We start from the raw sequence: 14,806 nt of genomic DNA, 5'->3' as shown, positions 1-14,806 counted from the left end.
AAGGAGTTTGTTGCCCCTTAGGGCCTCAAATATGGAAATTATGGAGAAGCCATTGCCCCTATGGGAGATGTCGTGGGGGCAGAGGTGAGAAGAATCCACCATATCCCCTCAATGGATGAACTGCTACACATTCTTCAAAACCCATCTCACATGTGTCCTGTGGGAAGCCCTCTCTGACGGTGGTAGAGGCTCAATGCCAGCTGAAGGTCCTTCTGACGCGCAGGTCCTATTTGAAAGGACCTGGCCCTGAGCTCTGGTGTTCTCTATGTCTTTGTGCCCTCAGACCAGTCACGTCCTTTTTGAGCCCCAGTTCAACATTCTGGACAGCAGAGGGCTGGACTCTGTGATTACCCAATAATAGTGTGAAATTTTTCCATTAAAAAGCTGGGTGTAAAATAAATAAGCTATCATTGCCTTCTATCTACTGACACATGTAAATGGTTGTGGCTGTTTGTCCAGAGGTCCCTGCTCAGTAAATATTGTAAACTATTTTTTACCTACTAAAGGAAGGCATGCAAGACAAGACTGATCAGAAGACTGTGGATATTACTCCTTGCATCTACCGTAGGGCAAAGAGGTACTCATCATTACATCCTTAGCTGCAGATATGAAAATATTCTGACCTTGCGTTCTTCCTCGTTTTCAACTACATGCCCATATAAATGTGAGGATTCGAGACTGGCCTGCTCCAGGATGCAGGGCAGTCGGTGGTAGAGTTTAAAAGGAGACTCTGATCTTCCTAGTTAAAGTGCAGTCCTCCAGCATTTCCAATTCACATCACTCTGCCCTATCCACCCCTCTTTAGCAGTTATCACCTTTCAACAATGTTTATTGCCTCTCTTCCCCACTAGGAGGTCAGGTCCAGGAAGCTAGGGACTTGGGGGCTGTTTTGTTTTACCAAACAACAAGTACCAAGAGCAGTGACTGGTGATCAATAAATATTTGGTGAATGAACGAATAGGGTCTTACATACTTAGAAGTTCTCCATCTCTAGTATTTTCTGCATTACTCTAGAAGACAATTTTATAATTAGTCATGTCATCCAGAGATGCCTGTAGAGTCTTTAGGAGGGAGTAATTAATCTTTTAAGAAAATGAATCCAGTGCATGTGTTTTGCTGCTCTCTACATGTATGGTAAGATACTAAAAATAAGGCAGTTGATTACTCCACATACGTGAGAAGCAGAAATCACTGCAGTATCAGCACGAACAAAGAAATGTGCAAACAGTAAATGAATAAGATAATTTCTGATAAAAAGGAAGGCTATGAAGAAAACGAAAGCATGGCGAGGAGCTAGAGAGTTGTGGGGGTAGATCGGGGAAGAAAAACATCCGAAGAAAGGACATTTGAGCAGGTGCACGAGTAGTGTGATGGAGTGAGCCCTGGGGCCAGAGCACTTTTGGCAGGGGCCACAGAAAGTATCAATGCCATGGAGCTTCTGCCTCCCTGCTCATCCCACAACTGGGTGGCATCTCTGGGCTGGAGCCAGAGATTTTCTTACCCCATTCAAGAAAGGGACATCACTTTTCTCCATGCAGACTTCCTCTTTTTACATTTAAGTGTTTATCTAACAGTTTAATTTTCCCAATTAACTTAAATATTAGTTAGTTTCAATAATATAATTAGCACTTATGCACCTACCACCCAAAAGAAAAGGTATGGCCTTAATAACCTCCATCTATCCATGTGTTCCCCCAATTGATGGCCCTGCCTGCCCTCAGCTGAGGTAAGTATCATCCTAAATCCCAAGTTCATCAATTTTTTATTTCCTTTTTATATAATTTTATCACAACTATACAAAATCCTAAATAGTTCATGTTCTTTATATTAGTAGCTTTTAATTTTATAAACGTGTGTTATGTTTTATATACTATTTTGGGAATCACAGGGTTTGTTTTTTCCCTTAAACTCATCCTTATTGTTGGGTACTGTTCTAGTTCATTCATTTTGACTCCATCCATTTTTGTTTCCAGGTCTTGCTATTGTGAACAGGATGCCATGCATATCCTAGGTTTCATGTGCAAGTGTTTCTCATGGATATATTCCTAAGAGTGGACTGGATAGATTGTGAGGTATGTACATATTCGCTGTAGGAGGAAATGCTAACTATTTTCTAAAGTAGTTACACTGGTCTATATTCCTTCAACAGGGCAAAAAGATCCTGTAGCTGTACATCCTCTGCAACACTGTACTGTCAGACTTAAATATTTGCAAATTGAATGGGTGTAAAATGTCATCTCATCATGTCATGATTTGTATTTCCCTGATCGCTGATGACTTTGAACATCTCTTCATATGTTTTTTTTTTGAGCCAGCAATAAAATGAAGACTATATTATTAAACTTACATAACAAAAGTTCCAGTCCCCAACTCTAACTACTTGAATATGTTGGCTCCTTTTGGTCATTTTTTATTCTTCAAAGGAAAACAGCCATGAAGTTGATACAATGCAGAAAAGAAAACTTTACATGCTGAAAGTAATAGCACTCTTATTTGCACTTGACTCAATCAATTATGCAACCTCAGGAACACAATAAATGCACTTGACTGTTTATACATCATTAATATTGCAAAATCAACTATATTATCATAAATTTTCTTTACTTATCTCAGAATATAATCTCCAAAGACTGTAGTCTCCATGAAACAATTGTCCATCTGGAATTACTTTGTCCCCCTAAATGAGGCTAGTTACTTTTTTCCTATTAGGAAGCCATCCAAAGTTTGATTCCTTTCAGAGTCATATCTCAAATGTCTATTTCTGAATTTATTTTGTTGCAAGCTTACAGTTAGCAGTTGACAAAACCTTTAACTTTTTTTATACCCACAACAATTTGACAAAATATTTTTTACGTTTCATATGTTTATTGGCTCTTTTTTTTTCCTTCTCTGAAATAGTCTAATAGACTTAGTTTTTTAAAAACGTAACCATAGTGCTATTACGACACTCACATTAACAATGATTCCTGGAGCTCTATTAGACATGTATGCATGCCAAACATGCTTCCACTTATTCCATTTCTTCTTTCATTTATTCATTCAACAAACACTCAGACCAGGGCTATAGGGGCAGAAAGAGAATCTGGGATAATCAGAGAATCCAACCCTCTAAGAAAGTAAAAATTAGCTCAGGGTATAAAAGTCTGCTCTGCCACTCATAAGGCTGGGAGAACAGACACAGATTAAGTCAGATGCGAAATTAACAGAAAATATTATTTCTCCCAAGGATGTCCTGCAGCTGTAATGCCATAAATAACTCCTACTTTGAGTGACTACTGCTTTTTTACTCACTGAGAAACTGTTCTCTACAATCATAGGCTATCAGAAACTACTGTTTGAAGTGATATCAGTACAGATAAAACATCTCACTCTTGCTGAAGATTATAAGTCACTTAGACACCGCAGCTAAGATTTCTAACCCCAGTGCAGAGAGAAGGGGTATCTAGATACAAAATTCTGTATCTATCTTAACTTTATGGTTTCCAAGGAAACAGGATTCTGGGTTCACTTCATAGTCCACATACAGCCCTGCTTTGCTTTGAGTTTACCAGAACACTGCTTCATTCACATTTCACCTGAACTTCACCATTCCTCAGAATTCCATAATAACTCTATTTTTTCCTTGTTTAGTGAGCCACCCCATGGTTCCTCTGGCGTGTGGTCTCCCTCACTGACCGATAGATTTGTCTGACTACAGATTAATCCCAGATGGTCTTAGGCTAATTGGGATAGGACACCCTTACATTCCAGATTGTTAAACTGAGGCCCAGAGGGGATGTGGCCGGACTGAGAGCATCCAGCAAGTTCACACCTGAGCCCCTCAAAACACCTTCTTCACTTGAGGATTCAAAAAGGCCTTCAGAGGGTTACAGAGCCTTCTACCTCTTTCAGGAAGATTCCCTGGAGGAGATAGCTGAACTTGGTTTTGAAAGATAAGTAGGCATTCCCAGGTGAAGGGTAGCATGACTTCTTCCCCTTCTGCCCCAGTAACATCTCCCAGAAGGCACAGGCATCTCCAGAATTTCCATATTGGGGGTGATAAGGGGCAACAAATTGGTTGAAGGGCAGAATCAATCTTGTCTTAAAGCTACACTTGCAAAGTAAGGGCACTATTACTATATAGATTTTATTTTATAAGAACATAAAAATAAATTTTCCTAAAGATACTTTTATTGACATATTGCATTAGATTAAGGGAAAAATCAAAAACCTTTATTGGTAAGAACTTCTACTTTAGCTCGGGTAGCTGGAGTGGGAGATAATGTAGATTATGGGAGCATCCAAACCCCACAGCCAACCCCAACAAGCCCAGCAGAGGGGAATCTAACACTGACTCCTCCCCCTTTTCCCCAGGGCTATATCCTAGGAGGACTTGCAGGTCCCTGATTTCTTCCCTTTCTCCCCTCGTGGTATGTTCCAGGAGAGGCCCGCAAGCAGTCCTACTTCTTCTCATCCTGTGGTATCTGCCAGGAGATAACAGCCACTGGCACCTCTGCGTCTTTCCAGAGGCCTCTCAGCTTCTCTGAACATTATTACACAGATCCCAGGATGCCCGCCCAGAGAAACGTCCCCACCCTCTCTCCCCACCATCTGTGAGACAGCGCCAGTGCTCAGCAATGTGAGTTTAGAGGCTTCCTCATCCTCTGTACGGAATGGACACTCCTCCAACATGGCGTACTCCATGAGGAAGCGCAACCTGGGCGCGGCCATGTTCCCCGCCTGACAATGCTGCCTAGGGGCACTGAAGGCAACTAAACACAGACTCCGTAACATCTCCATGTTGGCTCTGGCTGACTGCGGCTTCGAATGTGATTTTGCGCATGTGCAGAACCACGCCCCTTCGTGTAAAGCCCCAAACCCCGAGAAGGGGCGGTGCTAGGGGTGGTGACCGGAAACTGCTGCGGTTTTCGGCCGCGGTTTAATAGTTGTTGTCAAGAGGATCCCCGTGCTCTTTGCCGGAGGGATGTGGAGGTGATGGGGACCCGGGGAGGGTGAGTGTTGAGGAATTCTGTGTGGTCAGTGATGGAATCGGTTGTCTGAATGTAGTTGGATGATTCGCTTGTTATTTTTCAGGCTTTCCTCTTTTCTCATATCAACGTTAAGGTCTTAAAATTCACTCTGAGACCCACAAGGTTTGGTGCATTATAAGTGTTTTCTAAGAGTTGATTATTATTTTTTTTGCTCATGAATTATTTAAAAGTGCGCTTTCATTTTACAGAAGTTTATCTTTTTACTAGACTTCTAACCTTAGTTTTCTGTGGTTAGAAAAATGTCTACATGAAGCTCATTCCTTGAAATATGAGGGGAGTCATGGCCTAGTCCTTGGTGAATTGTTTTATAAATGTTCCATGTATAATTCGAAAATAATATTTAATTGTTTAGTCGTCAATTGTGTTGTACAAAATTTGTACTTTTTTTTCCCTGCTAGTTCTATTACAGAGAAAGGAGAGATTAAGTCTTCACTGTGATGATGATTTGTTCATTTCTCCTTCCTGCTGTCCATGATATATTTTGAGTTAAGTTTTGTATAAAGTGTGAGACTTAGATCAAGGTGCATTTATTTGGCTGTCCAATTACTCAAGCACCGTTTGTTAAAAAGACGGTAGTTCCTCCACGGACTCGTTCTGTACCTGTGTCAAAAATAAATTTGCCATACTTTTGTGTGGCTATTTCTAGGTTCTCTATTATGTTCCATTTATTTATGTGTCTATCTATGTGTCTTTTATCATGAATGTGTGTTGAATTTTGTCAATACTGTGTGAATTTATATGGTTTTTCTTCTTTGGCTTGTTAATATGGGGGAATGCCCTTATTGATTTTTGAATATTGAATCAGCTTTACATTCCTGGAATAAGCCTCACTTGGTTGTGGTGTATAATTCTTTTTTTATATTGCAGGAATTGATTGGTTAATGCTTTTGTTTTTGAGGATTTTTGTGTCTAAGTTCGTGAGAGATGTTGGTCTATAGTTTTCTTTTTTTGTACTTTCTTTTTCTGGTTTTAGTATTAGGGTAATACTGATCTCAATAAATGAGTTAGAAAGTGTTCTCTTCTATTTTCTGGAAGAGATTGTGTAGAATTATGTTATTTTTCTTTAAATATTTGATAGAATTCTCCAGTGAAACCATCTGGGCCTGGAAATTTCCTTTTGGAAGCTTTTGATTATGGCTTCAATTTCTGTAGTAGTCAAATGACTATTCGGGTTATCTATTTAATATCTTTTCAGAGTATCTTCATATTTAATAGTGGGTAAGTTGTGGGAGTCTCTGTTTTGTGAGGAATTGGACTATTTCATCCAAGTTGTTGAATTTATGTGCATAAAGTGGTGTGTGGTATTCCCTTACTTTTCTTTTAATGGCTGCAGGATCTATAGTTATATCTCCTGTTTCATTTCTGATATTGGTAATTTGTGTCTTATCTCTTTTTATCTTTGTCAGTCTTGCTAGAGGATTACCAATTTTATCGGTCTTTTCAAAGAACCAGCTTTTGTTTTCATTGATTTTTCTCTATTGTTTTTGTTTTCAATTTTATTGATTTCTGCTCTTATATCTATTACTTCTTTCTTTCTATTTGCTTTGGGTTTTCTTTGCTCTTCTTTTTCTAGTATCTTATGGTGGGAGCTTACCTTACTGATTTAATACCTTAATTCTTTTCTAATATAAACATTTAGCATTATAAATTTCCCTCTCCATGCTGCTTTATCTGCATCCCGCAAATTTTGATATGTTGTATTTTGATTTTCATTCATTACTTTTTAATTTCCCTTGAGACTTCCCCTTTGATCCATGGATTATATAGAAATGTGTTGTTTACTTTCCAAATGTTTGGAGACTTTCCTGTTACCTTTCTGTTATTGATTTCTAGTTTGATGCTGTTATAATCAGGGAACATATGCTGTACGATTTCAATTTATTAAGGTTTGTTTTATGACCCTGGAGAATGTAGCACAGGTGCTTGAAGAGAATGTGTATTCTATTAGTGTTTGGCTGCAGTAGAATGGGTATGTTCAGTTAGGACACCCTTTTCTTGGTCCTTTGATTAAGGGGAGCAGGCTTTTCTTAGAGCTTTTTTTGTCTGTAGCTATTGATGGTTCTGAGTTATAAGCTTTTCTAGTGCCCTGTTTGTGATATATGGGAGGGAAAATGAAACCCAGGGAACTCACCGCTGTGTTGTTCCTTAGGCCCTGAGGTCTGTGGACTGTCTGCCTTTCCTTTTTACCTTTCAGAGTCTTTCTGTTTGTATTTGCTGTTATGTCATTTTTTCCCTGGTCTCTTCTACATTCATTATTCTCTTCTACCTGTATTTTCCTGTATTAACTTTGTTAATTTACATTTTGCTGGGGAAGCATCTGCTTCACATCAATATTAAAATATGTTGCTATACAGTTATGCATAATATCCCGCAATAACTACTTTGAAACACTGCCTGATCTGGGAAAGATTCTCATTCTGTCTCTCTCTCCCTCTCCCTCTCCCTCTCCCTCGCTCTCGCTCTCTCTCTTTCTCTGTGTGTGTATGTGTGTGTGTGTATATGTTTTTAAACTCTTCTTTATCTCATTTGCTAGGGGGTTATCTGTGACATCCGTCATTTTAAAGGACCAGCTCTTTGTTTTCTTTAAACTCCCATTGTTATATTTATTTGACTTATTTAAGGTTTTTATTAGTTACTATTTTCCTTTCGGGGGGTTGCTTCATTTTGGTTTTTTTCTACTTCTGACGTTCTCGATTGAATACTTAGCTCTTCTTTGTTTTTATTTATTTATTGTATAAAACGTTTACTTTGTTGGTCTTTGGGGGCAGTTTGATACATCACCAGTGTATTACAGCTGAGCCATTAATCTTGTAGCTTCCTCACCATTAACTGGTTCATTTTTATGACACTGCTGAGGAGTCTGCTGTTTCTGCAGAGGTTCAAGAGAAAGGCCTTTTAAGAAATGTGCAGGTTCCTTTTGTATATCTCCAGAAGCTGTTTCCACTCTATTAACTTTTTCATCATTCACAGTGTTTATCTTCTTAAGATTAGTGGTAACTGGTTTTTGCTGTATTTTTTTTTTTTTTTTTTTTTTGCGGTACGCGGGCCTCTCCCTGCTGTGGCCTCTCCCGTTGCGGAGCACAGGCTCTGGACGCGCAGGCTCAGTGGCCATGGCTCACGGGCCCAGCCACTCCGCGGCATGTGGGATCCTCCCGGACCGGGGCCCGAGCCCGTGTCCCCTGCATCGGCAGGCGGACTCTCAACCACTGCGCCACCAGGGAAGCCTGTTTCTTTTCTTTTAAAACAGATTTATTTATTTAGATATATAAAACAGACTTATTTATATATATTCAATACCTTAAGATTCACCCATTTAAAGTATACAATTCAGTGGTTTTTAGTACATTCACAGAGTTGTTCAGTCATCACCACAATCTAATTTTAGAATATTTTCAACACACCAGAAAGAAACCTTGCACACATTAGCAGATATTCACCATTCATGCCACCCCCTACCCCCAGCCCTAGGCAACTTCTAATCAGTTTTCTGTCTCTATATATTTGCCTATTCTGGACATTTCATATAAATGGAATCATAAAATATGTGGTCTTTGTGACTGGCTTCTTTCACGTACGATAATGATTTCAAGGTTCATTCATGTTACAGTGTGTATTGGTACTTCTTTTTTTATTGCCAAATAATATTCCATTGTATGGACACACCAAATTTTGTTTATCTGTTCATCAGTTGATGGACATTTAAGTGCTTTCTGCTTTTGGGCTATTATGAATAATACTGCTGTGAATATTTGTATACAAGTTTTGGAGTGGACATGGGTTTTCATTTCTCTTGGTAGATACCTAGGAGTGGAACTGCTGGGTCATATGACAACTCTATGGGTAGCATTTTGAGGAACTGCCAACCTGTTTTTCAGAGTGGCTGCACCATTTTACAATTCTACCAGTAATGTATGAGCTCAGTTTCATTCACATCTCACAAACACTTGTTACTATCTTTTTTTTTGCCATCTTTGTGTATATGAAGTAGTCTCCTAATGAATAGAACATTTTTGATTTTTAAAAATATTTATTTATTTTTTGGCTGCGTCGGGTCTTAGTTGCGGCATGCAGGACCTTTTGTTGTGGCGTGCAGGCTCTTCGTTGCAGTGCGCGGGCTCCAGAGTGTGTGGGCTCTGTAGTTGCAGCAGTCAGGTTCTCTAGTTGTGTCGCACGAGCTTAGTTGCCCCATGGCATGTGGGATCTTAGTTCCCTGACCAGGGATCAAACTGGCGTCCCCTGCATAGCAAGACAGATTCTTAACCACTTGACCACCAGGGAAGTCCCAGAACATTTTTGGTTTTGATTACATTTCCCTAAGGACTAATGACGTTGAACATCTTATACTATAATCAGAGAATGTAGTCTGTCAATTCCCAACATTCAGACATCTACAAGATTTTTTGTGTGGCCAGGTTATTTGATAGAATTTTGTAAAAGTTCCATGGGTGTAAGAAAAGAAAGCATATTCTCTTTCTCTGGCACAACATCATCTTTATGTGTTTAAAATTTAATTTGTTCATACCTTTAATTTTATTTTACTCCTTATTTCTTTTACTCTGTTGTTTCCTCTTCATCTCATTTCTTACTTTTGTTGTCCTAATTAAGTTCCTCTTCATTTTATGTGATATTTACCCTTTCCCAACAAGAATGACTAAATCTGTAGTGCCTGTATTAGTTGATCGTAATGAAATTGTACCTCAATTTGGACACAGAGACACCCTCCCCTCCCTAGTTCCCTCAACAGGAGAAACATTTTTCACCTCTGGATGTTTTTGAGGTAATTAAAAATTTTAGTCCCAGGCTACTAGTATTTTCCTTATTGCATATCTCTTCTGTTTTAAGAAACTTTACTTAACATTTTTTTTTTAATTTTTATTCCAAATTACGGTCATGTTTTCAACATTTGTTAAATAGAACCATGTTTATTTTGAGCCTCCCACATAAAAGGTACCATGTGATGTACCACTGAGAATGTAGACTGAGTTTGATTTAACATCACAAACCTCTGTTTCTGTATGCATAAAATGAGATAATAATAACTACAGCAACACATGGATGACGTGATTGTTGTGCAAATTAAATGAGGTACCTCCTTCTGTATATTACATGAGTCCTTGTAATAACAGTACTTGCTAATATGAATTAAATGTTTACCTGGGCCAGTCTGGTGCTGAGTGCCTTAAAAACATCATCTCATTTAATTTTCACAACCCCTTGAAATAAATAGTTTTGATTTGTTTTGGGGAAAAAGTCTGAAGAAACATTTTCATATTCATATAGCTAAAGGTTGGCAGAGCTAGAAATGAAGCTTTTATTAATTTTAGTCTAAATCTCATGGTCTTGCTCATATTCCATTGTAATGAATAACTTGAATCGGTGTTGATGTGGCTTTGTCTACTCCACAGTATCCAGTGTCGTGAGCTATACTTCGGTGCCCTCAGGAAGCGCTTGTGGGGTGAATGTTGAATGCCTGACCAAGTGGACACTGTCTTTCCAGGTTTCTTGGAGTCTCTGTGGAGCCCCTGGGCCAGACCCCATAGTGAAGGCTGCAGGATCTTCCTTCAGGCCCCAGCAGCTCTGGTTGAGTCCACAGGTGCCCACCTGACCTCGGGTTCCTGGGAAGAGTGGAGTTGTCAGCAAGAGAGCCCGGGTGCTTAGGCCCAGGGGGAAGATGCCAGCCAACCGGTGCGCTCCTGGGCCATCCCTGGCCCTGACTACAGGGGGGTGTGACAACTCCTGTGAGGTAAGGAAGAAGAAGAGGTGCCCAGGGACTGGAATTCATCCAGAATGAAAGATAATATCTCATTATTTGAATTTGTATGACTTTTTTTTTAACCAGGCAACATAATCAGGGGGTTTTTATTGGATTTATTTCCCTTATGTGAATTTCCTTTTCCTGTCCATTGCTGAGTTATTTATTTTAGCTTATGGATGTTTACAGTTTTTTTTGAATATTAAGGTTAATAACCCTTTATCTTTCTTATATATTTTTGTGAATATTTTTTGCCACTTTGTAATTTGAAATTAGTTTCTAGTTTTATTTATAAGTGGCAAAAGGTGCCAAGTAGTTTTTGAAGTCTTCTTAAAACAGTGGCTCTTCCCTGCTTTGTTTCTCCCAGATTCCAACTCCCTAGAAGCAAGCATTCTTAATCTTTTTAATGGATTTATTTTTTTTCGTTTTGGGCATTATCTATTGACTTTCCACTATGGAAGGTAGAGGTTCAGCTTTTCCTTGCACCTCCACTCATATACACATTTGCCTCTAGCTATCACTGTTTTTATTAGATCTACTGTCAGGGTTTATTATTGTGACTGTTTATAGTTAAGTCATGTAGTGTCCATGCTGTGATTACTATTTCTGTACAACTTTTCCTTTTGCCTGGAATTAACTATTTTTTTTCTGGTTTAGTCATTTCTTTGCTTTACTATATACATATCAATAATTCAACTCCAAATTCTTTCCAGTTGTTTAAATCTCCACTCTGTATATTCAAACATATTAGGTAATGATCATAGTGACAATAATTATAAACACTCATATAATGTTTACTATATGCCCAGCACTGTTACACACACACTACATATACTAACTCATCTTCCTAACAACCTGGAGAAGTAGGTACCATTGTTATTCCCACTTTATAGAAGGGGGAACTGGGGCATAAAGAAAAACTATCTGGCCCAAGTTAACACAGCTAGTAATGGAGGGGGGGCTATCTCAGCTCTGGGTATCATGTCTTCTCTTTGAAGAAATCTCTCCTGGACCTTACTGATTCACTGAAGGCTGGTTTGGTTGCTCTCTCAGCTTCACACACAGCTATGACCTTGGTGTGTTCTGTTCGCCATCCCTCAGGAAATCCTTTTTACCTCTGTCTTGTGTCAGATTTCCTTTCCTGGGAATCCTGTCCTTCCTTCCTGTTTCCTGGATCCTGTGTCTTCCTCTTTCTTGGTTTACCCCCTAATTTTTTGGAGCACATCCTCCAATATGTCCCTGAGAATGGATGCATGACAGGTGAACTTTATGAAGCTTTGCATGTCTGAAAATGTCATGCAAAAATGTATTTATATAATATATATAATTGTATAAATAAACTTATAGAAGTAAAAAAAAGTAATAAATACCATGGAAATATATTTATTTGACCCTGACACTAAATTTATCTTTTTGGCTGGGTATAGAATTCTAGGTTGGAAATCATTTTTGTGTAGAATTTTACAAGTCTGTTTCCAGTCTAGTCATTTTCTACCCATACACACGTTTTCTCTGCTTTTCAAAAAACTATTCTTGTTCAGTTGTTGATCCTCCATATTTTAAATTCTTTGTCCTACTGATTTCCATTTCTTTTTCTTTTGCTCACCTTTCTAGTTCTTTTTTAAACTTCACCTCCCAGGTTTTCTTCTATGTCTCTCATTAATGCTGTTCTATATTGTTGGAGGATGGAAGCAATGAAAAATGCCCACCAAACTGGGAAGGTATCTTGAGACTGAAAAATGAGGCAGGCAGCTCCATATAATCAATGGATCAGTTTATTGTTATAGGGTAACTTACTCACAGGGTGGGATCAAGGGGGCGATGATCCAGAAGTATTTGCAGCTGCATTCCGCACAGCTGAGGGACGATTGGGACAATTTCATAGTTAACCTAGGGTATGGGGGTACGTGCTTGGAAACAGGAAGTGCATTCCTAAGTCAAGATTTATGAATGGGTAACTGGTCTTATGAGCACTGGGAATATGTCAGTGAAGGTCTTCATTATTGTTTATAAATTTATTTTATTTTTATTTATTTTTGGCTGTGTTGGGTCTTTGTTGCTGCACGTGGGTTTTCTCTAGTTGCGGCAAGCGGGGGCTACTCTTCGTTGTAGTGCATGGGCTTCTCTTGTTGCGGAGTGTGGGCTCTAGGCGTGCAGGCTTCAGTAGTTGTGGCACGCGGGCTCAGTAGTTGTGGCTCATGGGCTCTAGAGCACGGGCTCAGTAGTTGTGGCTCATGGGCTCTAGAGCACAGGCTCAGTAGTTGTGGCACACGGGCTTAGTTGCTCCGTGGCATGTGGGATCTTCCTGGACCAGGACTTGAACCCCTGTCCCCTGCAATAGCAGGCGGATTCCCAACCACTGCGCCACCAGGGAAGCCCTTCATTATTGTTTAAAGACTACCAGAGCGTAGAGGCCACCAGACCTAACGATCGTGAAACAATATCTATTAACTACAAAGCCCTTGGTGACAGAGAAGAGGCTTACCACACAGTACAGCTCTAGGCAGGGTCATTGGAAGGACAGGAGGAACTGCAGAGGCCCAAGATGGCATCTGTTATGATGACAACCATACATAAGTTTTTATTTTAAATAGCTCTGTTTCTTTTCAGGATATTCCCTTACAATAGCATACTATTTTTGTTTTATGGATGTAGCATCTTATCACTCTAAGGACATTAGTAATAGTTTTTTAATCTAATTTTTAAAAAGTAATAGACACATGGCTCAAAAATAAAAAATTAAAAAGTATATAAAAATTTAAAATATACAAAGCTATATAGTCTAAATTCTCTTACCCATCTTTCTCCTATCTGTTCATCTCTCTTTAATACGTATAACCAAGTTAGTTAGTTTTCTCTGCATGAGTTTCTTTATGCAGATAAAAGCAGCTGAGAACATATTCTTATTTTCTCCTTTTAAGTTCATGAAAGGTGTCCCACAAAACAAATTGTTATCAATTTTTAGTAACTTTAGGTCTTTTGGTGAGATAGAATATGAATTATAAACAATGCTGCCATGAACATTTTTGTTCATGTCTTGTCATGTACATGTGTCCACCCCTCTCTTGACTATATGCATAGGGGTGGAGTTAGTGGGTCGTAGATTCAGCCTATCTTTAAAAAATGTTTTTATTGTGAAATATAACATATATCCAGAAAAGTGTGCAAAACAGACATGTACAGCTCAGTGATTTTTCACTATATAGGTCTAGAAAATACCCATAGTCAGCATTCCAGAATCCCCCTACTTCCAAAGATAACTACTCTCCTGACTTTTATGATAATTACTTCCATTGAGAAGAAAATCACAAGACACAGAGTGGAAAAAGAAACAGACAACAGAGGAGTTATATCCAGGATGTATAAAGAACAACAAAACAATAAGAAAAAGCAGACTACCCATTAGTCAGAGGCCTTATTTGAATAGGTGTGTAACAAAGGAAGAAATCCAAATGACTAATAACACCTGAGATGGTACTCAATCTCTTTAGTCATCAGGGAAATGCAGAAGTTAAACCACAATGTAATACCACTACACTCCCACCAGAATGGCTAAAATTAAGAAGTCTAACAATGACAAGTGTTAGCAAGGATAGGGGGTCATATCAGTGTTCATATACTCATTTCAGCACATATAGCTGCTGCTATGTTAGCTCATATCAGCAATTCATATGCTGCTGGTGGGAGGGTAAATTGGCACAATCTCTTTGGAAAACATTTTAGCCTTCTTTATCAAAGCATACGTAGACCATATGAGGAAACACTTCTAGGAAAATACCCAAGAGAAATCCTTGGCTAATGTACCGGGACACACATTTAAATGTTCCCTGTAGCATTACTTGTAACAGCAAGAAACTGGAAATAACTTAAATGTCCATCAATAGTAGAATAGATACAAAAATTGAACATAATATTGAGTGAAAGAATCCAGACACAAAATAATTTGTATTGTTTTAATTTATGTAAATTAAAGCAGAACAAAACCATATTGTACAGGGATGTATGGTTAGGTGGTGAAACTCAA

The 14,806-nt window shown here is 38.8% G+C and overlaps 1 protein-coding gene across 2 annotated transcripts in view; it reads left to right on the top strand.

Annotated features, from left to right (window-relative positions):
• The first annotated feature begins 4,859 nt into the window (after positions 1–4,859).
• The window catches only part of LOC137216770 (zinc finger protein 81), a 71,125-nt gene continuing 61,178 nt past the window's right edge, over positions 4,860–14,806 (top strand). Inside the window, exons 1-2 of one of the 2 annotated variants that reach the window (XM_067722818.1) lie at positions 4,860–4,991; positions 10,528–10,773. In XM_067722818.1, the coding sequence (XP_067578919.1) occupies positions 10,702–10,773 (72 nt within the window). In that variant the 5' untranslated portion in view covers positions 4,860–4,991; positions 10,528–10,701. The remainder of the gene's footprint in view (positions 4,992–10,527; positions 10,774–14,806) is intronic. The other variant, XM_067722820.1, reaches the window with a different exon arrangement.

The sequence above is a fragment of the Pseudorca crassidens genome, chromosome X, assembly GCF_039906515.1.
Source record: "Pseudorca crassidens isolate mPseCra1 chromosome X, mPseCra1.hap1, whole genome shotgun sequence".
NCBI lineage: Eukaryota > Metazoa > Chordata > Mammalia > Artiodactyla > Delphinidae > Pseudorca > Pseudorca crassidens.
The sequence above is the reverse complement of the archived record's forward strand: the minus strand, read 5'-3'. Positions and strand labels throughout refer to the sequence as shown.